This window comes from Pelecanus crispus, chromosome 10 (assembly GCF_030463565.1).
Source record: "Pelecanus crispus isolate bPelCri1 chromosome 10, bPelCri1.pri, whole genome shotgun sequence".
Classification (NCBI taxonomy): Eukaryota; Metazoa; Chordata; class Aves; order Pelecaniformes; family Pelecanidae; genus Pelecanus; species Pelecanus crispus.
Window position 1 is genome coordinate 17,456,554 of NC_134652.1, and position 26,852 is coordinate 17,483,405.

Consider the following 26,852-nt stretch of genomic DNA (forward strand, 5'->3'; position numbering starts at 1 on the left):
GACAGAAATACATCAATAGATCCTTTAGTGCAAGATGATAGTATGGTACTTGATTCATTTTAATCATGTGTGTGAGAGATGAATTCCCATTTTCTCTAGTGAGAAAACAGCTCTATGTAATTGGTCCAGTATTCAAAGTCAAGATCCATTTTTTAAAATAATGTTCATTGCTTTGCTATTTTCAAAGATACAATACAAATTTTAAGTTACCCATAAGAAATGTTTTGTGTAATCTGTGACAAAAATGCAATATTATAGTATTTGTTTTCTGGTTTGAGTACCCTAGACAATGTGCAAGTTGACTTAATTTTAGCATGTACCAGAATCTGTAGTCTGGTCTAAAGCTAAATTTACACTGTTTTTATCTGCGATACTTATTGTTCTGAGTGTGTAGTTGAAACAAGTGAAAATTTGTGAGTGAAAGCAAGTGATGACTGACGTCATCTACCTGGACTTGTGCCAAAGCATTTGACACTGTCCTGCATGACATCCTTGTCTCTAAATTGCAGAGACATGAATTTGATGGATGGACCACTTGGTGGATAAGGAATTGGCTGGATGGTTGCATGCAAATACTTGCAGTCAATGGCTCGATGTCCAAGTGGAGATCACCAATGACTGGTGTTCCTCAGGGGTCAGTATTGGGACCGGTGCTGTTTAACATATTTGTCAGCAACATGGACAGTGGGATTGAGTGCACCCTCAGCAAGTTGCCGATGACACCAAGTGAGTGGTGCGGTTGACATGCTGAAGGGAAGGGATGCCATCCAGAGGGACCTGGACATGCTCGAGCAGTGGGCCCATGTGAACCTCATGAAGTTCAACAAGGCCAAATACAAGGTCCTGCACATGGGTCGGGGCAATCCCAAGCACAAATACAGGCTGGGCAGAGAATGGATTGAGAGAAGCCCTGAGGAGAAGGACTTGGGGGTGTTGGTTGATGAGAAGCCTAACATGACCCAGCAATGTGTGCTCGTAGCTCAGAAAACCAACCGTATCCTGGGCTGCATCAAAAGAAGTGTGGCCAGCAGGTCAAGGGAGGTGATTCTCCCCCTCTACTCCGCTCTTGCAAGACCCCACCTGGAGCACTACATTCAGCTCTGGGGCCCCCAACTTAAGAAGGACATTGGATTTGCTCCTGTTGGAGCAAGTCCAGAGGAGGGCCACAAAGACGATCAGAGGGGTGGAGCACTTCTCCTGTGAAGAAAGGCTGAGAGAATTGGAGTTGTTCAGTGTGGAGAAGAGAAGGGTCTGGGGAGACCTTATAGCAGCCTTCCAGTACTTGAAGGGGGCCTACAAGAAATCTAGATAGGGACTTTTTACAAGGGCTTGTAGCAATAGGACAAGGGGTAATGAATGCCTTTAAACTGAAAGAGAGTAGATTTAGATTAGAAGTAAGGAAGAAATTCTTCACTGTGAGGGTGATGAGGCACTGGAACAAGTTGCCCAGAGAAATTGTGGATGCCCCATTCCTGGAAGTGTTCAAGGCCAGGTTGGATGGGGCTTTGAGCAACCTGGTCTAGTGGAAGGTGTCCCTGACCATGGGGCAGGGGGGTTGGAACTAGATGATCTTTAAGGTCCCTTCCAACCCAAACCATTCTATGATTCTATGATTTTGTTATATTTATGATATAAGTGATTTGTGGAATCAAAGTTCATGTTGTATTTTGATAGCTCAGTCTATCATTTTTGTGCTGGTAAGATACATGTTGAAGCTGTTCATAAATGACATTCAATATTTAGGAACAATAAAAAAACCCCACAAAACAAAACACCTTACTGAGTCAAACTGATGGTCCTTTAGGCAAATACTATGTCTCTAAATCCTGTCATGTGAAAAGTATGAATTTAGGTTGCAGGATTATTATTTTTGAGATAAAAAAAGAAAAATAAGAGGGAGCAGTGGTGATGCATAGCTTGTAGGAAAGCAGTAAGCTGCTAAATATCATACAGATTCAGATGAATATTGTCAATGTAGTGAAATACCATCCTTCAAGTAAATCATGGATGCTTCTTTAGTTGCAGAGGGAAGGCTTAATGATTCATCTGCTCTTCCTTCCAGTCCTATTGCATTTTTACATCTACCTACCACGTTATTACCATTTTCTTCCATTATGATAATACAGAGAAGAATGATTATGTTGGATTTCTTGCACATGTTGTAAGGGAAATCACAGCTGTTACTTAAGACCTCTGACAACCTTCTGACTTTGATACTTAATGGATTCTTAGGACAGATTCATTCAGATTAGCTTGATTTATTACAGTAAATTTTAGTTTTAACATCATGTTATATCAGATAAAATACACAGAGTATTTGAACTGACACATACAGGTTAAACATCCTTCTATTGAAAAAAATAAATTATTGTAAGCAGCATTATGTCATCAGAGAATTCAAGTCTTGTACTATTCCAGGTCAGAATTCAGGGGATTAGGTTTGTCATAGTTTGTTTAAGGCATGGACAGGGTCTCAGACTTGAGTTTCAAAAGTCACTGTTGTCTCTCAACCAGCCCCGCAGGGCACCTTTGAAGTAGGCCCTTTACCTTTAGGGTTGCACATTCTAAATGGATAATCTTTAAATAAATACATTCATTTTCAAGTTGTTACAAGCTGCTTTCCTTGCAAAGTTTTGTTAGCTGGGAAGGGGAGCCGATAGAGTTCTATGCTTCTAAAAGAATTTATTTCATAGAAGATGGTAGGGAAGTACTTTTAAAAAAAAAAAACAAAAACAAACTTTTTCCCTATTTCTTCTCTTTTTTTCTGGAGTGGTTTTATTTGAAACTTATCTAACACTTCTAGATGGTCTTCTAGCTGTAGCTGGCAGAAGCCAGTAAAAGTCTGGCCTACTACAAACAGCAAAGTCTAAAAGTAAACCTGCCAGCCATCGGAGTACTTAGTACATTAGAATATGTGTAACACTGATGAAAAATACTTGTGCACTGTTTTGCCTTTTGGGAAGTTCTTATCCAGTTCATGTGTTTGCTGGCTAGTTGTTCTCATCTTCTGAAGAAGCTGGGATCACTCCCCATTTCAGTAAGGTTTTGGGTCTTGATCAACTTTGAAGTCTATTCCTGACTGTCTGAATCCAAACTGGAAAAAGTAGCTTCCTTCTGTGTGGCCACTCTCTGCATTGGAGTGTTCATCTGGAGACAGAGGTTCTGATGAGAGAATAAGCATAAGGGGAGTGACAGTGACGTCTTCAGATGGTCGGTTATGTATTAAAAATAACAGGTGCAGTCCTCAATGTCAGTTAAGGATAAGAATGTGATGGATATGAACAAATATGCTATGGTGTTTCAACTGTTTCTGCATGAAAAGTCATTATTATTGTTTATTTATAAAGTACCATGAAGATGTGCTGGATTTCATAAATAATGTGGGAAGTAGAAGGGAAGGCAAATCTGCTAAAATTATCAAGGATTTTTAAGTACTGGCTCAGTTCAGCAGTTCTTACTGAAGAGCAAAATCATACCTTTTTTGGGTGGATTGATATATGATAGCTGCTGGATTGCTATATTTGATCAACATGGTTCTGAGATTGCCTCAGTCATTTTATCCCATGAACAAGTTGATTGGTACAAGGTATTCAGTAGACTTTGAAGGCAATGCCGGAATATCAAGTCTTCAGATATATGTTAATTACAGTAATAATATTTTGAAAGACTGGAGACCAGAAAAAATGATTCCCAGAAGGAAGCCAACAGTTCCAACTAATTAACCTTCAAAGAAAAATTTCAAGTCTAAAGAAATAAGAAACCTCTTGGATGTTGGATGCTGATATATCAAAATTATCTTGAATTTTATTGTGATATAGTTGTAAGAACATGGATTTTGACTGTCTGCTTTAGGAGAGAAGAGAATTAGATGAAGGATGTATTTTAAAATACTTCAGTGGCAGGGCTGTTTCTTAACACACAAGTCATTATCATATGTCACATACTATTTTTGATACTTTTATTAGATACTTATGCATTGAACCCAGAAAAAGTAAAAGGTTTTTTTCATTTCTCAGGAGAGAAGAGGTAGGGCCAAATGTTATCCTTGGCAGGTGTAAGGATTGGCAGGATTTGGTCCACACTTCGTATTTTTAAACTGTTCACATTTTGCACTTGTATCTAATGAGTGTTAAAAAATCACTACTTGCCTATTAGGTACTCTTGGATTATAAAAAACAATTTTTCCTTTAACTTTCTTTAATATAAAAATTTTGGAATATAACAATGTTTCTCTTTTTAAAAACAATAACAGGTCTCCATTTAAATCATTTTACTGAATCGGTTAACTAGAAAAGGCAAAGCTTCTGTTTTTCCTTTTCCATGCTGCAATTATATTTTTGAGTTCTAACAAAAAACTCATCTGATAAATTTTTACACTTGGCCTGTATAAAGTCTACTTATAGCCCTTCATACCTCTTTTCGACACTAATGAAACTGGAAAAACGCAATACTCTGAACTTCAGAGGGTGATTAGAGTCATAATCCCCAGTAAGCGAAGAGTGAATAACATGGATGCGTCAGCATAAAGAGCAAACAAATACATTGACAGGATATAATGACCACTAAACTTAAGAGGGAGCTTTTAATGAAATTGGAGAGGAGGTGAAGTGAAGAGAGTAAAATTTAACTATAGCACAAATATTACTTACAAAACCAGCATTATTTTCAAAAAAGTTTACCACTGCAGTATAAAAAAATAAAAGTTAAATAGTCTGAGACAAAGCTCTTTGAAATAGAAATACCTAAATGAAGCAGGAAATTTAGTTGATATGAAAGACAAAATTGGTAAAACTAACTAATACTTGTATAAACTGTATCTAAATGCGGGAGTGAAACTGTCAAAGCAGGTAATGTAATGCTTTAAAAGGAAATTTGGAAAAGAAAATGTACAATGAGAAAATCTGTTTACACTGGAGTAGATCAAAAGGGCTGCAGGCATACATTAATTGTTGTTATGGAGTAATAAGCTTATTGGGGACAGACTTTAAACTATGTGGAGTTTTTGTCATTCCTTTAAAATGTGCAGTACATCACATGGTCAGGAACAGGGTTGTCAATGTACAGCAAAATATATCAATCAGCAAGGTAATTCCTATATTTGTGTGTTTACTACCAAAAGCAATCAGAAATGTATTTTAAGTGTTAGGAAAATGCAAGAAAACGCTCATGAATGCTGATAAAACTAGTTAGCTTGCCCTGCTGTTTTTGTTTTGATAATTTGCTAAGTGTTGACATATTAAACGAAGTTCATACCCTTTTTATTTATTGGTGCATGTCAGCTGCCATTATGATATAACGTGTGCTCAGAACAATATATGCAGGGTAATATTTATTTTGCTTTTTGGCAGGTTCAGGTCATCTGCACATTTTGTTATTTTACTTTTTCCTTCACTCCACTTCCCTTAAGTCAGGCACCATAGCTTCCTGTAATGTGGCTTTCAGATATTCTCTAAGGAAATTGAATTTCTAGATTCAAAAGCTGCCCATCTCAAGTTCAAGAGCTCTTCTTTCTTCATGAAAACATATTTATGAAACTATATAGCTTAGGAAAATTTTAATCAGCCTTATGAAAGTTCTTTCTCTTTAAACATAGTAGGAAAGCTGAAGGAATTTAAAGATAAAGGCACATTATTAAAGTTTAGAACACTGTCTTGAAGGTTCATAATAACACCATAGGATTTAGGAATTTAAATTCCTTTTATTATAGAATCAAAACCACCCGTAAGCATATAAAATACTTTGCCTAGTTTACAGACTTAACATTCCAAAGCAGTACAGCCAAGAGCTCCACTTTTATTCTGAGCTTATGGAACTATTAGGAGCTCAACAGCCTTCTCCGGAGAACAGAGTGAATGTTGTAAAGTACCGAGTCCAGTTGGAAAGCAAATTTAGTGTATTTTTTTTAAGTTATGCTGCATGTTAGAAAGTAAGATATTGGAATTTTCACTTCTTTAAGCAATAATTCATTTTGGAATGAATTAGGCTAGTGGTGGTTTGTAGCTGATTTTTGCTGCTCATTCTTTCTGAAACTGTGCAGCTACAAAATTATGCAATATAAACTATGCAGCTAGAAATTGTACTCGTCTTATGAATGTTATATGCCTTAGGCTAATACAGCTTATAAAATCTTGTTGCAAGCTTAAAGAAATATAAATGAAATAATATCACACGTACCATATAAGCTTGTTGATACAGACAATGTCATTTAAGTTATATTCAAGCTAAATAAGAAATCTGTTAATCTTGTTCTTGCATGCCTCTTAAAGCCCACAATAATTTTGTATATATTTTTAAAAAATTATATAATAAATTGCTACCTAAAATGTGTAACTGCTGACTAGTCAGTGGTTAGCTGATGATTTACAGATGGGAGTGAGATGATCCAGATTGTAGGGCAAGGAGCTTTTTATAGTTCTGGTATATCATTTGGATAAAATTACAACCATGGATGCTTTAGAAGAAGGGTGATGAAGTAGTTAAAGTGGGGTACCTCGTTAGGTTATTAAATCTGTTCTTCATTTGAATATGGTGAAACTTGCTGGGACATTCATTGAAACATCTGTCTCGGCATTTCTGAAGAGAATACTGAAATTGGAAAAGTGATAAAAAGTGAGTTCACTTTTATAATTTCAATCTGATCCAGTTAAGTATTTGCCTCAGTTGCCTCTGTCCTGGGTCTTCTCCCCTTGCCCTCTTCTGGCTGTTGTCTGCAGACCAGGACCTCTATTCCATATTTTACTGTAGGTGGTGAGAGACTTCCTCAGGTGCTGAGCTGAGGGAGGCAAGAGCTTATTCTGATTTCTAAAGCACATAGGCTGATACTCTGCGTTGGTAAAATGGGTACTCTCTGAGAATATTCTAGCTCTGTGCAAACAGTTTATTTTGGTGAGCAATTGCCTAGAAATGTGAAAAAGATTTATAAACTGACCTTCTATATTTCAGTCAGCCTTGCATAGCTAGTTGGTGATATTCACATGAGTAAGAGTGGCAGACTCAAGTATTAAATCAGTATAATTTAACATGACTGAAAGTGGCAGGCTTAGGTATGAAGTCATTCTTGTAGTTTTTAAACCTCTCTTAAAATGATTCTTTTAGGTCTGTAAAGGTAAAAAAGCAGAAATAATACTTAAGATAGAAGAGATATCTTAAACTAAATGGCAAATAGCAAAGTACAACGTACAGAGCAGCCCTGCCATTGTTGCTTTATAGTCACGTGCAAGGGAATGTTATAACTTGTACTGCTTGCTATTTAATAATGCCACTAGCTTTATAAATATGTAATAAGAGATAAATTGAAAACAAAACTCAACCTCTCTCCAAATTTGTCATTTTGAAAAGCACTAATCCATTATAGAAAGAATCAGTGTTTTTTGCTGAAATCTAGAAAATCTTCAAGATACTTGTGTTGCTTGGTCAGGTAGTGTTAACTGCATTCTGAAAGGTGTTTATATTTTGTTGATATTCTCCAAATAAGATTGGTGTTTGACTCTTTTATTCAGTTCAACTCTAAGATATTTCAGGAAGTTGTTATGCATTAATTTTGCTATTTTATTGTTATTAACCCCCCCCTTCTTTCTTGATAGTTGAACTCGAACAGATGCTGTAGCTGTGAAGGTATCTGATTTCAGGCTCCAGTGCTAGCAGTAAGTCCTTACAGTTCTGAAATCAACTTTAGAAATAGTCTTTGAAAGGTTTACAAGAGTAACCATCTTATTTTGGAGTACAAGCCATAACTGCAACTGCGATTTCATCTACATTTAAGATAAATTTGCGGTCACACAAACCATGGTAACAGTGATTTATCACAGCTGTAAAAGGTTGGTGCAAGCTCAAAACCTTATCCAACAGTGAATGTTTTCATGAGACTTATTGCCAAGGTAGGTATAGAGGGAGTTTTTGTTTTTAATATCACAGATGATTTAGTTGATCAGAGTGAGAGCAGAGTGGCAATTTGTAATTGACAGACTGAGTTAACAGTCTTGCTGTCAGACAGTATTAGGTGTGGATGAAAGGTCAATGAATGCCACCACAGTTTTTGATTGCTTTTGGTAGCCAAGTATCTACATAAAAGCCAATGTCAGAATTTCACCAAATGACAACTGATTTAACCCTTCCTGCAGCAATTCCAAATGCAGCCACTGTCGAGACCTGTGGCACCCATTAAATGAAAGTACTCATCATTAGCTGGGTTCAGTTGTCATCTTAATCTACAAGAATGGTCACAATTTTTCCAGCCTCGTGCCCTTCAAATATGTGTAGAGATTATATGTAAAGAAATTTTGACAGTTAAAATCTTCCTTTCAAACCCAGGTACTTAAAGCACTCTGTAAAGATGCCATGGAGTCCAGCGATCTTTTTTATTTATCTCCTACACTGAAGAGGGAGCTGAGAATACAGCAGACATCTGACACCTTGATGGAGTTCTGTAGATGCCTTCTCAGGCAGGATTTGTTTGCTGCTGCCTTTAAGTTTATGATGAACTGTGTGGACCAGCAGTCAGATTTTCTTGTACTGGATTTTAGGTCTTTTGGTACACAGCATCTGCTAAGCGGAAGCAATTTCAGGCTTTACGGCTTGACTTTGCAAAGTCAATACTCTGTGGTGTATTGCCATCCTTTTAATCTTGTCTGCTCAAATCGTGTCAAACTATCCCGGAATTTCTCTCAAATCATAGCAGTTACAATAGCGAATGCCCCTTTAAGGCTCAGCTGAGTATTCCTTAGGGTTTGGCAACACAGGAAAGATACTGGTTTTCCAAAGAGGCCTGCAAAATACTTGTTCTCTGGCATTAACAAAGATATAATCTGGCATGATACCTTGTGTGTAACAGTTTTTAAGGTCACTGATGTGGTCTGTATGTAGCTTAATGCTGACAAAACTGGCAGTGACCATTATAGCCCCTAGGGTTGCAAATGCTTGCTGAAATGATGCCACCAGTTTTTACTGCAGCATGTTATTCTCTGAGGTCTATCACCTGAGCAAATCCCTAAGCATATCTCTTAGTAGTTCATTTTCATGTTGGATGGTGGTATACAGACAAAATGAACTTGGTCTTTGCTTTGAGGTTTTCTGCCTCTCTGCTCAGAAGAGCCCCTTCCTGTCCATTGCTGGGTCGGCAGATGTCCCCGGGAGGAGCCATTGCTTTCACAGCCATTCTGCTCGGAGAGGTTTCGTAGCTGAGCTTGATGTTTCAGCTCTTTCACACCTAACAGGAAAAGCACCAAGAAAGCTTTCCCAGAGAGATGAGCTAGTGCTTTACTGAAACATAACTGGTTTAATGGCATCTGTAAAATGAATATATGTATGTGCGTCGGTTTTCATACGTAGGGATTTAATAAGAAGCTCAGTCCTAGCGGTGAAATTAGCTTTGCCTAAAAGTGCAGCTGGAGTTGTCTTAAGCTTTCCTAAGTTGACTCATGCATCTCAGCTAATTCTTGCTCACAGTTTTTGCTCTCGTGGCAATTCTCAGCTATCTAATTCTCATTCAACCTAATGCTCAGGTTGAAATCAGTGAGGTGGGAAGGAGAGTCGCTTCCTCAGAACTGTAGCCTGAAATGCCGGAAATTCGATTTTGTTGCCAACTCAGCCACAAGTCCAAAACCGCATGAATAATTCTCTTTCTGGTACTTTGATTCACTGTCTGTGAAATAATAATACTTACATAAATGGGTGTAATTTTAAGGGTAAAGAATACTCAGATGTGCTTTATAAAACAAAGCACAATACAGCTTCCAGTGGTAGAGTCCTAATGAAGATCATCTAATTTTTTGCTTCTATCATTCTGGATTTTGTCTTTGGTCATAAAGCCTGTGTGAAAGTTTAAATATTTTTGTTTCCATTATTCCTTTGCTTATGATCTAACTGTTTTTGATACCTATGCTATTTTGCACTGGAATTGGAGGGAGCTTGAAATCCTGTATTTACTCATGTCCTGTGTTCTTATCCAGATAGATTATTGCAAAATAAAAATAGTTTTAGGTCCATTCTGCTAAAACCAGGGAGAGAAGGCTTTGCAATGAAAAATAACCTTTGATATTCAGCATCATTCCTAAGACAGACTGCCATTTTAAATATCTGAAAATCTGTTCCTTTAAAGAAGGTTATGAAAATTCTGTTGGCTAAGGAAAATACCTTTCTCAGAGTCAGGAATGATATGTTTATAAATCCTCTAGTATGCATACCGGAATCATAAAAAAGGGCACAAGAAGATACTGCCTTTTCCTTTTCTACAACTCCCTTTTGGTCCTGGATATATGAAGCCAGTTTAGTTTAGCACTTTAACATATAAAAAAAAATTCCAGTACACACAGTATGATAATGGTCTTCACATGCACACATATCACAATAGATAGCTGGTATGTCATTCATTACAGCATTACAGTAGATGTAGGAAACATCAAAAGCATTTTAAAACTCCAGTTATCTTGGCTCTGCTGAATCCCAAGATAATGTCTGAATATCTACACAATAGTGTCTGAAAGGTAAAACATCCCCTCTCTAGGAGTGATTAGTCTGATAAAGGAACATTTCTGAGTTGTACATCTCCAGCATGTATAACTCCAAAATGAAGTAAATTTACAAATAGAGTCTTTGTAGATAGAACTGTAAAAATAGCATCTAGGAAACCTATTTTCTATTTATTTAGTATAGGAACGTAAAGTCATGCCTGTATTGAATATCAGATTATTCAGCAGCAATTGTATAGCTTTTAGTTAAGAAATGCTTCAGAGCTAACAATCCAAATATTTTGCTGTGAGAAGAGCCCTCAGGGAACCATGGGCACTCAAAATGAAGCTGCTAGATGAGATTCCCAAATTCTTACTCTCCTTCTGACTTTTGCTACCTGGAGAAAGCGTGAACATCCTTTTGATGTGGGCTAGTCATCAGCAGCTCCCTGACCTTTTTCCAGTCCTGTATTCCTGGAGGCTGTGCCGAGTCCTGCTACTGCCGCTCGCCCACTCTGGGACCCCTGACTTCCTTCCCTTTGCAAAAGAGTTGGCAGTCCCGAAGGCTTGCTGTGGGCTCCAGAGGAGATTAATGGAGTGTACTGCAGAGGTAACTGCCTGTGCCCTCCTGCGGCAGGGAAGTATGCAGTTCCCTGCTATTCCAGGGAAATGATTATCTTTCGGCATTCCAAGGTCTGTTACAGTAAGTGCTTATAGTGTTAGAGCTTGAAGGGCGGGGAAGGAAGCATTGCCGTCGAATTCATGTGCTCAGAAGTCATGAGTCAGGTTTTGGGGGGAAAAAACCAAAAGACCTTCTTTTTCTTTGGATTCCTCTGGTGTACCTACATGGTTACACTTGGGTCAGCTTTGCCCTCCCGCCCCGTATCCACAATGTCTGGAAACTTCTTATTTTAAAGAAAGTTGACAAACCAGACTTCTCAGAGATGGAGATTTTTAAAAGTGCCAAATCCCTCAAAAACTAATTCCTTTCCAGAGTTTGCCATCTTGAAATAAGATGTATTTTATATGTGTAGAAATGTTTTTGAAAATGAATGGAAAAGAAAATCAGAGCATGACACAGTAGGTAATATTACTGTAGGTAAACAACTCATGTAGATGCATTAAGCTTGGTTTCAGGTATATTGTTCTTATGGGAGTGTGTGATTATCTTGCCATGAAATGTGTTAAGGTACTCTTCCATTATTCTACATAAATATTCAAATTGGTTAGACCAGAATCATATATAATTAAGACACTGAACTTATTAATTTCTTCCTAGTCTATACTGAATATAACTGGTTTTGCTCAGGAGCAATTAGTTCATGTTCACTTGACTTCTGTGAAGGACTTGGCTAAGAATGTTTTTACTTAGTCAAAAAGATGCCTGATACAAAGATTACAATGAGTAGCCATTTTCTGAAGTATATATTGGGTCTTGTGTTGCAATTTTGAAAGCATTTATTTCTGGAAATGAAACTCCTGCTTTTACCTCATCTTTAATACACATCATTCAGAAAGCTTTGTAGAAGAGGACTTCTGACATCTTTTAACTATTCTGTGGCACTTATTGAAGCTAATTTGTAGCATCAAATCTCTGTAAGTGCTTTTCTGATATTCTATAAGAACTTGGAGGCTTATGGACCGTAAGTAAACAAAGTTTACAGAAAGGGGCCTAACTAGCAAGGAATACCGAAGTTAGCTAAATTCAATACAGGGAGCACAGCAGAAATGGATATTTACATGAAGTCTGAAGGAAAATTATCATATTTACTCTCTCTTTAGTCATTGTAATACCACAGTGTGAGGGGAAAACTGATTGACACAGCATTGAAATATTCAGGTTTAATGTTACAAATGTTATTTGATAATTCAGAGACTGTATGTTACAGACTCTTTTTTCTAATATGGATTGATTGTTTTTTTTTTATCATCTGGCTGGCACTTGGCATGCCAAGAAATATCACATGGTTTCAATCTAAATCCAATAATGGGACTAAGTGTCTGTACTTAACTTGCTGCCTTAAATACTATACGTTAGCCATCTCATATGCTAACACAGTAAGCACAAAATGATGATCTGACAAGTGTCACTTGTGTGGCTGATCAGTAAATAACCACTACGTGTGCTGCACGTAGTACAGTTATAAATGAGAAAATGGCATTTTAATGGAAAAGAAATGGATGGATACCCATGCTGATCTTGGCTGTTACTAGAACTGTCTGTTGTGCTTTGTACTTTCCTGTACCTTGTCTTTGATGGATGATGCATCTTCCGTATTGGTACACCCAACTGTCCATTACTCTAACAGTGGCTTGCCTAAAGAATGAATGTCTGAGCTATTTATTTTAGGAAATATTTAAGGACTTGCTCCTTTTTTTGTCACTCTACTTGACTTCAAACAGGTCATGCTGCTTTTCTAAAGAACAAAAGTTGTGTATCACTTGTGCACTGGTTTAATAAATAGCTGATTAATTGTATGTGGAGCAGAAGAGACAATCTTCATCTCAGTTTCTTACTTTCCTTTAGTTGGTTTGTTAGCTATATAGTTTGTTAGCTGTATAGTTAGCTATACTCTCTTCCATGTCCCTGCTTTTTTTCTTTTGTGTCTTTTATTTCTTCTGTTCCTCCTGTAGACAGTCTCTGTTTTTAAAAAATAAATAAGTGCATCTGGTCTCACTTAAGCAAGCTCCTTTTGTGTCATTTCAGGCATCTCTGAAAGATGCTATCACTCTCATTATTTATTCAAGAATCTGAACACACTTCTGAAAAATGAATAAATTATTCTGTCATCATTATTTTAGGAAAACTTTTAAAACTACTAAAATCAATTGGGAAACCATCAGGAATAAGTGAACTTCATTTAACATAGCTGTGATAGCTTCAGGACATGATTCCTTACAAAGGCTTTGGAATTCCTTGTGGATATTGCTGCCAGAGTTTATTATTGTAAAAGCAATGCAGTCAGCTACAGGTATTGTACGGCTAAATGTTTTAGGAGCCATTTGGCAGAAATGCACGCTGCGAGATAAAGCTGAATATTCACAATCAAGTATTAAACAAAAGGTGATTGAATGGGCTGAACATTGACTAATGTGAAAGAAACAGAGACAAAGCAAGGTAGGAAAAAGTTGCATGATGAAAGTGGATCAAATGTTAGGTTTCTTTGTATTATTTATACCAGTGTTTTGAACAGTTGTGCTGAAAGCTTTATTTCAAAGATTGTGGCTATAACTAAAATGGAAAGAACATAAAATATTGAACAACACAGCCTTGGGAAGATAATTTTAAGTACCTGAGCTGATAGATAGCATTTGAGGGGCTAAGGTTAGAAAAAGACAAATCACAAGTAAGACCATCATTGACAATTTTAGCTTGGAAGCTGAGATGTAGATGCACTTGGAGATGATTGCTTCTGTGTTCACTTCATTACATGGGGTGAGAACTACCTTCCCAAATGTCTTATGAGAATCTTATCTTTTAGCCCATTTTCTTAAGGTAACCATGTTGCCCTTCACCAGTGCAAAATCTCTGAGAGATAAGACACAAGAACATTGCTTAGGCTCAAAATTAGTACTTTTAAGTAAGTGAACTGAGTCTTCTGCCTGTAATAATTAATTATTAATTCTGTTTACTGATTTGGCACACCTTAATATATTTTCAAATTGGAAATAAAAAGCTGGCTGAAAGCTTAATTATTTCTAGAAGATGACATGAAATGTTTGTTCCTTTCTGTACATATATTCAGTAATAATATATTAACATAGGGAATTTTTGAAGTAAACCATTTAATAATATTAAATTAGTGCTGGAAACAATGGGAATTCTATACAGATTATTTGCAATAAATGTTACTGTTTTAATGGTTTTCCAGTTTGACTTGGGTGGGCAATATAGAACTGGGATTTGATATGACAGAGGTTGCTGTCATGATCTCACTTGTGACATATGGATCCTGAAAAAATTATTTAAAAGGAAGGCACTGTCACAGAAATAAAACACATCCAACCTGTAGGCTACACATTGGTGATTTTGCTGTATAACACCTAGTACAAATATTCTCAGTCCAGTTAGGGACCCATGTTGGGTTGTCCTGGTTTCGGCTGGGATAGAGTTAATTTTCTTCCTAGTAGCTGGCATAGTGCTGTGTTTTGGATTTAGTAGGAGAAGAATGCTGATAACACACTGATGTTTTAGTTGTTGCTGAGTACTGCTCATACTAGTCAAGGACTTTTCAGCTTCCCATGCTCTGCCAGGTGCACAAAAAACTGGGAGGGGGCACAGCCAGGACAGTTGACCCAAACTGCCCAAAGGGCTATTCCATACCATATGACATCATGCTCGGTATAGAAACTGGGGGAAGTTGGCTGGGGGGGCAGTGATTGCTGCTTGGGAACTGGCTGGGTATTGGTCAGCGGGTGGTGAGCAATTGCATTGTGCATCACTTGCTTTGTATATTATTATTATTATTATATTGTTATTATTATCATTACTATTTTACTTTATTTCAATTATTAAACTGCTCTTATCTCAACCCAGGAGTGTTTTTCACTCTTACTCCTCCAATTCTCTCCCCCATCCCACCGGGGTAGGGGGAGTGAGCAAGCGGCTGCGTGGTGCTGAGTTGCTGGCTGGGGTTAAACCATGACATGGGTAAAGCAGAAGGAGATTCAGGTAAAGCTTAAGGTCTGCATCCTCATGTTTAGGATTCTTTGGTCTGATACTTGTTGTGAGAGTCCTGGGTTTTGCCATAAATGTCTGGTGTCTGCAGCAAGTATAGAGCAGAGTACCTCTGTGCTGTCTAGATTTAACTTCTGAATTTGAGCTCTTCCGGGATTGTTTAACCTCTTGTAAACCACTTCATAAATAGTGTTTAAGGACAAAATAATCCACAATGGCTAATGTCTCCATTACAAAAAGAGTCACCATTTCACCTTTCTGAGCAGTGCTCTGACCTAACTCGATCTGCTTTGGGCAGGAGGTGGGACTGGATGACCTCTGGAGGTCCCTTCCAATCTAGGTGATTTGGAGATCGTAAATTAGCTGTGGCCCTGTGTTTTCTACCTCAGCTGGTCGCTATCCCAAATCTCAGTTTTTAAAACCATTTCAAGCCTTGCAGCACCACCAAAAGAACTGTAAACTGATGTGATAGCCTGTATGCATTATACGGGGGTTGCTTGCTCTCTGAATTAAATATGAGTAATCACCAACTGATTCAAACTTTGGGATCTCATTCTGCCAGAGCATATATCAGTAGTTGTGTGAAGTACTTTAGAAAAACTTTTTTGTGACTCCCTATTAACAGTTAAATCTCTGTTCCTCCCAGTCTTTGAAACCAAATGGAGGACTAAGAGGAGCATTCTGACATGCAGTCCGACTGGTTGAGGCAAAATAGATCAAACAATTTAGATTTAATAACCTAGCTCTTTAAAATGTCTCCTTATGAGAAAAGAGTTTCTCTTCAAATTTAGCTAGGAATTATTTTATGTTGTCAGACCAGTCTTTTTTTCAGACTTTCAGTTTTCAGATATATTACCCAAAGGATCCAGAATGAGTTTTGTATTTTATTGAATTATCAGATGATATACATCATCATTTAAAAAAATTACTGCTGCAGATATCTCTTTTGCAAAACATAATTACAGTCCCAGCAGAACCTATAAGTTAAGATATAACCATTATAAAAACAAACCAATTTGGAGGGAAATCAAAATAAATTACTACAGTGAAAAATTTTCACTGTTTTTTCTGGATTTATATTCAGCAGTTGGTACTGCTTATCTGTTGTAGTAACTAGGACACATGAGTATTTTGAAGACAATTCTGAGCATGTTTTTCAGAAATAATATGGAAACTTTACAATTTTAGAAAGACATTCAAAATTAGTAAAACTGGGAAAAGCAGAACAGGTGTTTTAGGGTGTAAAAGAAGAGCAGTGGGCTGAATAAGAATAATGCTGAGAAGATCTTATGAAGGAAATAAAAGGTAATATAAAAAGTGTAATAAACAAGGAATGGTGACTCAGGAATTACTCCTTTTCCAAAACAACTTAGAAGAAAGAAAGGTGTAATAAAATCTAAATTAGAAAGGTGAATTATTTCTTAAAAAATTTTGACCAAAGAAATTATTAAAATTTAATTAATCTTCTTAAAATTCTTGAACTTAAACAAGGATTCAGAATTTATTTGTAGCATAAAGCCACCTGAATGTATCGTAGGTAATGTAAACAACAGGTTTGGCCCACCTGTGAGAGCTGCAAGCCAGATTGAGATGCTGATGATTAGTTGGCTGAGCAGTAGAGTGTAAACCCAGGAGAAAGGAAGGGTATGCTGTTTTGTTGACTTTGCCATGAATTACCATGGCAAATTACTTGCAGTAACCATTTTGAAATGGGGAACCTAAATGAACTCCTTAGTCCCACTGAAATGAGTGTAACAGTTCCTATCCTACAGGATGAAGATGCTTCTCAGCTCTTGTCTAATTGGTGCGGAGCACACTGGAATGCTCAAATTTGCACATTGTTCTTGTGCATTGTTCACTCAGTTGCTGTGCTCCTCCTGGTGTTGTTTTCACAGTAGCTATTGGTGAATTGTATAAAAGTTTGAATGAGAAACAAATGTAAGAATGTAATTTCCCCATAATGTCAACTGAATTGAATGACAAGCAAATCAAAAGCTCATTCTCCTATAAACAATCACTTCATTAAATCCGTTTGCATATTACACCAGCTGACTCAGTGAAGAAGAACTTGTTATTTTTTTATATTCTGTATCAGTCTTATTTTTCCCACTAAAAATGTGTTTTAAATATATATTCATTGAATGAAGGCTGTGCAGCGAGTCAAAGGAAAACCCAGGAACAACAAGGCATGCAGACCCATGCTGTCACCAATTGCCTACATATGCTCTTAGAAATGGTGTTTTACTGAAAGTTGGGATGTGAGGAATTCCTTCTCATTGTAGAGAGAGCTTCAAACAATTCCTCCGTTTCTCAAAAAAAAAGTTGACAATAGAATCTTTGATCTTCAAAAACGGATGCACATGATAAATTTAATTCATATAAATAATTCTGCTAGACTCAGTAAGACCCGTCATAGAACGCTAAACACACATAACTATCTCTTGACTAAAGACCATGCACATGGTAGGTATAGTGGCATAGTCCAAAAGTTCACTTAGGTAAAATTATCTCTTTTTCAAAAGATGTAATGAAAATGCTGTCTTATCAAAAGATCATGTGTCAGTTTTTTTAGATAACATTGAAAAAGTTATCTGCACTCAAGTTCAAAACTTCTAAAAGCAAGATTTATCTAGACAGTTTAATGATGTTATAAATACATGCATGTGTTGTAGTAAAACAGTAATGATTCATCACGTTTTTATATCCTCAGCAGTTCAATATTCTATGATTTCAGGAAATAGCACTGCATAATTTTATTCTACATAAAGTTTATTTTGTCAAACCTTTTTCTACAATCATCCACTAATGACATAAGTTTTCTGGGTGTTGACTTTATTGATTACAATTGTTTAAACTTTGAGCATACAATTCTGCATGATACTTTGAGTCTTCACTGATCTATAGATATAACCTTTATATTTTTAAAGTTCTTCTGGAAAAAAATGTTTTACTTAAGAGGATCATCTAGTTCAGAAATTTGCTGGTGCTCGGCAGAAGTCATAAAATAGACAACCACATTTCTTTTCTGAAGTACTTACAGTCCTATTAGTAATGCTTTGATTCCTGCTGCTTCTTGTCCTGCTCAGTTAATGAGTTTCACCCTGTAGTGGAGGGGGCTTGTTTCAAAAGCTGGGAACTCTTTAGCTCCCCCACTGTTAAGAAATCATGTTAAGATTTCTACTTGAGAGTGACCTTGCTGCATCCTTTTGTTAATACATTAATACCACTGAACCAGTATTAGGGAGAGGATGAGTTGTGTGTCCTGCTAGTGATGATAGTATTTTCCTTTATTGTTTGAATTGTGATGTTGCTTACACAAAAATGATCTTGAATATGATTTTAGTTAATTAAATTGGTTGGTGTGATGATTTATGCAAGAACTCTCTGGCTTTGTTATTTTGAATGTAACGTAGCAGTCTCTTGTATCACCCAAGAGGACTATTGATGAAAAGTCAACAGTATGAACACCGAAGCAACAAAAGTAAGAGTTTTTCCTTATATTTTGAATTACTGAAAGTGAGGCTATTGAACAGTGATTTTCCACAAAAGCAGTATTGTGTTTTCTTAACATCAGTAGTCTCCTACGTTCCATTAAATGTATGACAGAGTATTAGCATTTCTTTGCACTTTTGGAAGGACTTTCATTTAAGTAAATAATTACCTACAAGGAAATTTCTCGGTGCTTACAGTTTCATCACTGCTTTTGCTATCATCAAATAGTGTCAAGATCTGGAAATATCTGTTCTGCTGGTACTATTCTAATTAGAAGGATAATTAGTTATTACTTCTTTACCTATAGCTGTTTCGGGTTTTTCACCACATGTAACACACTATCTATAATGGAAGGTCAATTTTGAGTATTTTTCTGTTTTCACTAATGCTTGGGATTAGTTATGCTGCAAATGAATGGGTATAACACGAGGTGGTATATACTGAAGTTAATGATAAAACCAGCTGGAATTAGAGGTGCTAAATAACTAGGTTTTATTACATACTACAGGAATTTTGTATGATTCCTTTTAAGAATGACAACACACTTTGTTTAGTTTGAAAAGACTGTACAATGGATTTCTTGTATCCCCTTAGGGAAGAGAGGTGTCACACCTTTTTACTTGAAAAGTGGAAAACCAAACAGGAATTAAGATAAAGTGCACAGTGGTAGCAGGTGTGGTTGGTCTCCTGGTGGGTCTCTTCTGTAATACTCCAGTGTACCTTCAGCTGGTCTAGTGAGTGGACCTTAAAGAAAGGAGTTGAGGGATTAATTTTCTAGACATTGGTTGTTCAGCTTATCTATCAGCTAGACACAGGACTGGGTCAAGTCTGGTCTGAACCAGTTCCTGGGCTGCCCAGCAGAAAATGAGGTGGAAGTTGACATTTTACTGTTTTTTTCATGAAGTTTGGGTGGGGTTGTTTTTGTTTGTGGTTTGTTTTTTGTTTATTTTCCCCTGTGAATATTATCAGAGGAAATACACATTTTCAGTAACGGGTCAACCTTCCTTCTGTGTTCACTATGCCTTTGGAGATAGCAGTCTTTATCTAAATGTCTTGTCTTTCCTGGATTTGGTTATTTGAGATGTACTTTCTCTGTGGATGCACTGCTGTGTGTGCTCGCAATCTTTAGGCTATACTGGGTGGGATGCAGTACCACCTCACCGAAGAAGCCGCAGCTGTGGAATTTGTTTCCTCTCTAATGTTGAGTGAACCCAAGTCCATAGAGTTTGAAGGCATGGTAAAAATATTCTTTCTCTCTGCTTGAGGGGTTGTAGGAAGTTGAAGTTTGTTTGCATTATGATTGAGAGCTTTTTATTTGATACTTTTTTTTTTTAAATACTATAGTTGATTCCTTTATAGTGGGCATGTTTTAAACCTGAATGGGACTTTGTTGCACAGGATTACATTTTTTTGCACTTTTCCTAGTTTCACAAAAGCAAAAATCATAGCATCCATTTAAGCAAACTGTGATAAGATTTGTGCCTGTTTAATTTTATGGAAGAACCAGAAAGAAAATCAGAGAGATGGCTTGTAGCCCATTAGAACAAGTCGTCTTTTCAGGTATGTCTATATTGCTGAAGAAAGAGGTCCAGGAGAGAGTGGAAGCAATGGCTCATTGACCATCTATGCTTGTCCATTGGTAGCATGTTCCTTGACATGATTTTGGTCCTTCTGTACATGTGAGGTTGGTTGTTTTGTTTCCAGTGTAGGGGCAATGAAATAGCAGGCTTCCTGAGCAGCCCACCAGAGAAGCACATTTGCATTGTGAAACTACACGTATGGATTACATACTTTAAGGTGTTGCTGTAGGTCATGAGAGAGTGTTTGAAGGATAACCCTTCAGAGTCTGCAGGAATAATGCTGGAGGGCTTCACAGGACCAGGAAGGACAAACCTGTGTAGAGTTAATGTTTTCTGAACATGTTCCCTGGGGTAAACTGTTCCCTGAAGTGTCTTGGGACAAGAGGCAGCAGAGACATAAGATGTGAAAGGGTCAGTGAAGTGGGCAAACAGTTCGTAATGTGTCTGATCAGCAGAGTGGTGCTGGCTAGTGGATTGCTCCCACAGACTGTTTTAGTTAGATGTATCCTGTGAGGGCTAGGGCTGAAAGTACCACCATTTTAACTTCCAGTTACTTGGGGTAAGAAAGTGCAAAAAAAGTTTGCAAACTGAACTTTAAAATAAATACCTTCTCAGAAGGTTTCTCCAGGAAACTTTTTTTTTTAAAGAAAAGTAAAACTTTAAGTGGGTTTTGGTTTTGGAAAATAGCTTCACTGAAATAAAGTGTACTCATTTTCTTAGTGTTTCTGTCCTCAGAATAAAATATTTGAAATGTGGGATTCTTAGCACATGGCTAGAAACTGATAGTTATTTAAACCAGCTGCCTAGTTACAAAATGTAGTAATATTTATTGCTGTGATTCACTAGCACATGAGAAAAAAAAAAAGACAAGTGAAAATGCTGTGACTAAATAAAATGTGAGAAATACTTAATCATAGTGGGTGCATGGTGGTGATTTGTTTTAAAAATCCAAACTATATTTAATCTTTTCTTAAAATAAATGACTCGGTTTCTGTTACATCTGAAAGTTATAATTATAAGGTATCCAAAATCAAATATATGAATAGCACCTTTTTCTGTGTATTTATCCACCAAAACTTCGCATCTGTAAGTACAAGAAAAGGATGCTCTTCATGTCTCTGTTTTCCTGCAAAACTTCTGCAGGTCTCTGGTTAAAAACATCTCCCTGTAAGCAGGTAACTGTATTCAAGGGAAAAGAGATACCTAACTATTTCATCCATACTTCATACATTTCATGTCCGTTCTGTTACTTTTCTGAAGAAGTAATATAAAAAATTATTCAGTATGATTTCAGCATCAAGAGTAGGAGTCACAATTTGACCAGTCATTGATTACTTGAAAAGATTTTTCATCATCTGTAGTTAAGCATTATTTCTGAGTTAGTATATTGAACATTGTAACCAAAACTTTCCTCCTTTGTAGCCTCATTCCCCCCGCCAATGTCCTCAGAAAGGAAGAATATTAGGAGTTGCACCAAGTTTAACAAGTGATTTATTACTCTATGAAAAATTATGTTATTTAAGTTTGCCAGTGAAGTTGTTCATTGTATTCATAGAATTGGTCTTCAGTACAAACCAAATCCTTCTTGATAACAGCCCATTGCAAGTTCTTGGACATCACTAAAGCTAAATAAACCCAGGGGGATTCCTCCCATGTAGCGTACCAACCAGCTGAATGAAATGTAGATAACTTGTATTAATTGTTAGAGAAAATCCATCCCCCCCCGACCTTATTGGAATGCTAGGATTCCCTAAAGCTGTGATTCTGAACCAAGGAAGAACTGTATTTTAATTATAATACCCATATTACTTTGTTTATAAAACCTGAATTTTAGTTGGCACTGTAGAGAAGAGAAGGTCCTGAAGGAAACTTAACTTTTGAAACCTGATCTCTGTGTGAAAGTCTCTCTGAAAGCCTGGTATAAAGATTTGAAAGGTTACATTTAGAAACTCAAATTTACATAGTTAACTTCTCGGATTTTTTTTTTTCTTTAAATTTTGTGTTATATTTTTCAAGACTCAGTTTATCTTTCAGAAAAATAAAAGCAAATGACTAAATGAGGTAGCAGTATTGCAGAACGTGAGCTGTGTTTACTGAGTGTTCCATTTATGAACTAAATGTTCTGCTTAATCTTGTGATTTATTATTAGTTAGAGAGTTCTCTTTAATTTCTAGGAGTTTGTTTTATGTGGATTAATGATACTGGTTTCAGTCTACACGCTTAGAGCCATACAGAATGAGACCCAGAGGTAGAGAGTAGGAGACCCGTGTGCTGCTGACTTGTGCTACATTTTCATGGAGTTGCCAGCAAAGTTCAGACTGCCCTCTTTTTCTGTGTAGAATGAATAGAAGGCTAGAAAAACAAATTGGCACCATGAAAATTTTTCAAAGACAGAACCACTTGTATCTAAGCCAGATGAGAGTTCTGGAGTGCTTGTATCTTTGCAAATCAGGCTATGCAAAACAGTCCAAATATAATATTTATATCTAATGTCATTGTAATAGACCTCAAAGATGGTCTCTCTGTAACACAGCATATAACCAAATGACCCAATATGAAGTGGAATTTATGATTTTTCCAAGCCCAGCCAATTTTAATTTTGGGACTTCATTTTTTTGTGACTGACACAAGTTCTGTGTAGCCTCAGAAGAGAAGGCGAATAAAAGAACAGAATAATAGAACATATGTATTTACATTTTTCTAGTTTAGATGTTCAGAATTTAAAAATGATTTTCCAATTTAGTCACTGTATGGGCACCTAAAAAGTTCAGAAAATCTGACAAGACAAATTGAAACAGGTTGCAGTCTTTCATCATGTCACTGCTGAGATATATTACTAAGATGGTAGCGAAGAGTTGGTAGATTAGAGAAATAATATCATACATATGATTTTTAATCTGAGAAATAGAAGAAAGATCTTGTGAGATGTGGAGTTTCTTAGTTGATGGCAATAGACTGTGCGTATATTGGAACATATTTAATTTTTGTCATAAACATAGGCCTCTGTAAGCTTTCAGATGCCTCGGTTTAAGTGTTCATGACTGATCCCAAATTGCCACTTGTGGGTTATACTAATCAGTTCTGGGTGAGGAGTAATGTTGCTGCACAAGTGTATACAGTAACAACAGAGCGTAATAACGTACAGGTCCGAACTGAGCTGCTCTGTTGTCCGTGTTCTCTGACGGTGGGCCATCAGATCTCATCAAAATATATTTACACGTGTTTATTGATGAATTTTAGAAATAACTTCCAAAAATCTCCAAATCTTACTGACATTACAGTATTTTAAATTTCCTACATTAATAATTATTTTCTGCTTCACTATGAGTCAGTGTTATATGTTGGCTTTTGCACCTAGACTTGAGATTTTATGTAATAGGTATATGCTGGGTCAAAACACTTACTGTTCATTTACGATGGGAAATGCTAAGAGCGAGGCAAGAGAAGATCGTCTTGTGTAACATACTGTTTTAAAACTTTACAAAAGTAAAAAGTTGATTCATGAAGTCTCAAACTTGCTAGTTAAGAGCATAAAATTTCTTTTAAAAATTTGTTTTACTTCTATCTTTATTGCAAGCTATGTCTCTTATTTTGAAATGGAATTTTGTGCGCTAGAGAAATATAATTTATTCTAAACATTACATTAAAAGACTCATTTCTCAAGCAGTTGGAATTAGATTTTTTCAGAGAAACGTTTCTTCTGCACATTGCATAATCATTAGATCTGTTTTAAAAAAAAAGATTTCTTGAGCTTCTAAAACAAATTACATTTGTGTATTGTAAGGTTTTTAAGTGGCAACATCTTCAGAATGAGTGCATGTTCATATTGTATTGCTTCTGAAATAGCTGGGAAAACATAGCCATGAAAAGTCACTAAACTAGAAAGAGCCACTTGTGACATCAACAGTATTTTAACAAGAAGAGCAAGAATAGACAACTTGTTCAATAGCTTGCATGCAAGGCCAATTTGCACGTGTGCTTGATGGTGGTGGTACTTGATGGGCCAGGCATAGCTTAATTGCTGAATTTCTGCTATGCTGAGGTTGCAACAGGAACACATTTTTGGACTAGCCTGTTTTTGTGGTAAAGAGGTGGGTTTTTTGTTTGTGTCTCCTGCAGAAAATTAAGTACTTTGTATTTATCAGCCATTGATGATATCATTCTTTGTACATCCCTGCTGTAACAGTCACTGCAAAGCGACTGTATTGTCCTCTAACCTAGTGGAACAGTTTTTAACATATCCCTTGCTTCATCAGCCTTTTTGCTAACTGGGAAGCCCAACAAGTACCTTTGCTGGTGGTAATTTAGAGTCTACTAGTGAAATGTAGGCATTTATCAGTGTTGTAATTTTCAAATTGAATCCAAAATTCCTTTGTTGACGTATTTCTTGAATGTGCTTTTATTTAATAAAGAAGAAACTATGCACTTTAGGAAATGGTAATCTTTATTTACTGCTATGATGGTAAAATGCAAATGAAGCAGAGAATTTTGTGATTAGTGTTTTACAGAGCAGTCGTTTACTATAATTACATGTTTTTAATCAGTGGAATTATCATGTTCTATTAACCAGATACTTTCCTGACTTCTTGTAGGATTCTGAGTAACAACAAGATCTTATGGTTGAAGAATGGCTCTTTCTTCGGACTGAGATCCCTGGAGAGATTGTGAGTAACTGATCAGCCTCATTCCACCTTCAGTTAAAAAGTCTTTGTATTTTAAATCTAAAACCAAACATCAGATAATGAAGTTGAGATGTTCAGAACTGTATTGCACAGTAATTGTGCAACTGACAGGCAGTCATCAGGTTAAGAAACAGCATAAAAATGAGCGAATGGGGATGGATGTGGAAAATACAGGAAAGCATTGCCATCAGTTTGGAACTAAAATAAACATCCAGTCAAAGACTTGTACTACACTATGAATACTATCACAGTGAAGACTGGTATATATAATGGTAACGCTACGGTACCTGACAAATAGTTTGGGTTATTTAACTCATTGGTCCCCAATACTTCCATTTTAATTCTATTGTAATTTCAATTTGGTTCTATATTTTAATTATATTCTAACAAAATTGGACAACACTTGTTACTAGAGCAGATGATGACATTGATAAAGCTCCATGATTGTGTATTTCTCATCAATATTTGGAGGGAAGAGGAGCGAGGTTTCCATACGATCTGCTCAAGAGCAACTAATGAGTTAGGAAGAAAACATTCTGAAACTTTGTTGGAGTAAATGAGCAGTAACAACTATACTGCAATAACACTGCTTTCTGTATATATAGGTCACTCATTTGAGAATAATCATGTGAGCAAGTCTAAAAGGCTATTTTTTTTTTTTGTATCTATGGGAAACTTACTTTGCCAGTGCAGCTAAAATGAGTAATTATGTCATGCCTATTTTAAAACATCTCCTGCAGCTTAAGCTAAATTATTTTTATATTGCTTTGTAAGAATACATTCATTATGTAGAGCTGTTGATTTAAAGTAGTTGCTACATTCGTGAATGCATGAATGTGTTCTATGTTGTCTGAATGTTTCCATATGCAAAAAAATTACATACTAAAATCAGCTTTAGCTAATATTTTGTTATATATGTGTGTGATGTGCATGCTGTTTATGGTTGTGTAATAGGGTGTGTAAGTATATGATACTGAGATATTTGAATATTCTAACTGTTATTTAAAAATAAACAGTGTATTTCAAGGTCTGGAGGAATCCACTGTTTGAACAGTTATGTAAAGCAATACTAAATTTTCTCTGCATATAGTTATAGATGTAACAAATACTTCTTTTATTACTGGCAATATTAAATGGTATGGAATGAAGAATTTACCAACTGGTTTAATCTTAGGTGTAACAATGATGAGGTTTATAAAGAAGTTTACAAATATTTTAGACAAAACAATTTAGGGGATAGGACTACAAATTTATTGCAAGAAAGGAAATTAGTAAATTAAATTCTGATGTACTGCAAGTAAAGCATTAGTGCTTAGAAACAGAGGAAAACATTTCACCTGGGTGTGGGTTGGTTTTTTTTTTTTTAGGTTTAATTTACATTGGGGAATGAATACTGAGCATGTACTTTTTAAAACTTTATTAGTTATCTAGTTAGAGAAATACTTCAACCTGAAGAGACATTGCAAACAGTATTGAGACCAGTGTGTAGCCTCAAGTAACATCACCATCTAAACCTTCTTAATTTTATTGTATTGATTTTTTTGTAACGTTACAGATAAAATCAGTGAGTATCATCTCCTCTGTACATGGTGCTAGTTGGCGATGATGTTAATACAAATTCCGTAAGTGGTCCTTGAAGCAAAGACTAGAATTCAGGTGATGACATTCTTATCAGATTCAGATGCTCTGTCTCTTGTTCTTTGGCCCCATACACTTATCAGTATCTGCAAATCAGTTTCAGCTGGCGGGGTAAGAACAGCTGGAATAGTCTACTAAGAGGTGGAAGCAGTGGGTGTGAATGAACTACATCTGGATGAGTGCTCCTAACCCGTGGGCAGAGGTTTTCCCAGCTTTGCCTTTTTCACACATGCCAATTCAGAGTGGTGCTTCAGATGCTTAAAATGGAGAACTATGACAGCAACTGCTGTTGATGTTCATGGCTTATCAAAATGGACCAAAAAGTATTTTTATTCCT

General features: G+C 36.4%; 1 protein-coding gene across 1 annotated transcript in view; it reads left to right on the forward strand.

Moving 5' to 3' along the window:
* The window catches only part of LOC104032468 (adhesion G protein-coupled receptor A3), a 285,114-nt gene that overhangs the window by 18,213 nt on the left and 240,049 nt on the right, over positions 1-26,852 (forward strand). The window contains exon 2 of the mRNA XM_075717669.1: positions 24,788-24,859. Coding sequence (XP_075573784.1) covers positions 24,788-24,859 — 72 coding nt within the window. The remainder of the gene's footprint in view (positions 1-24,787; positions 24,860-26,852) is intronic.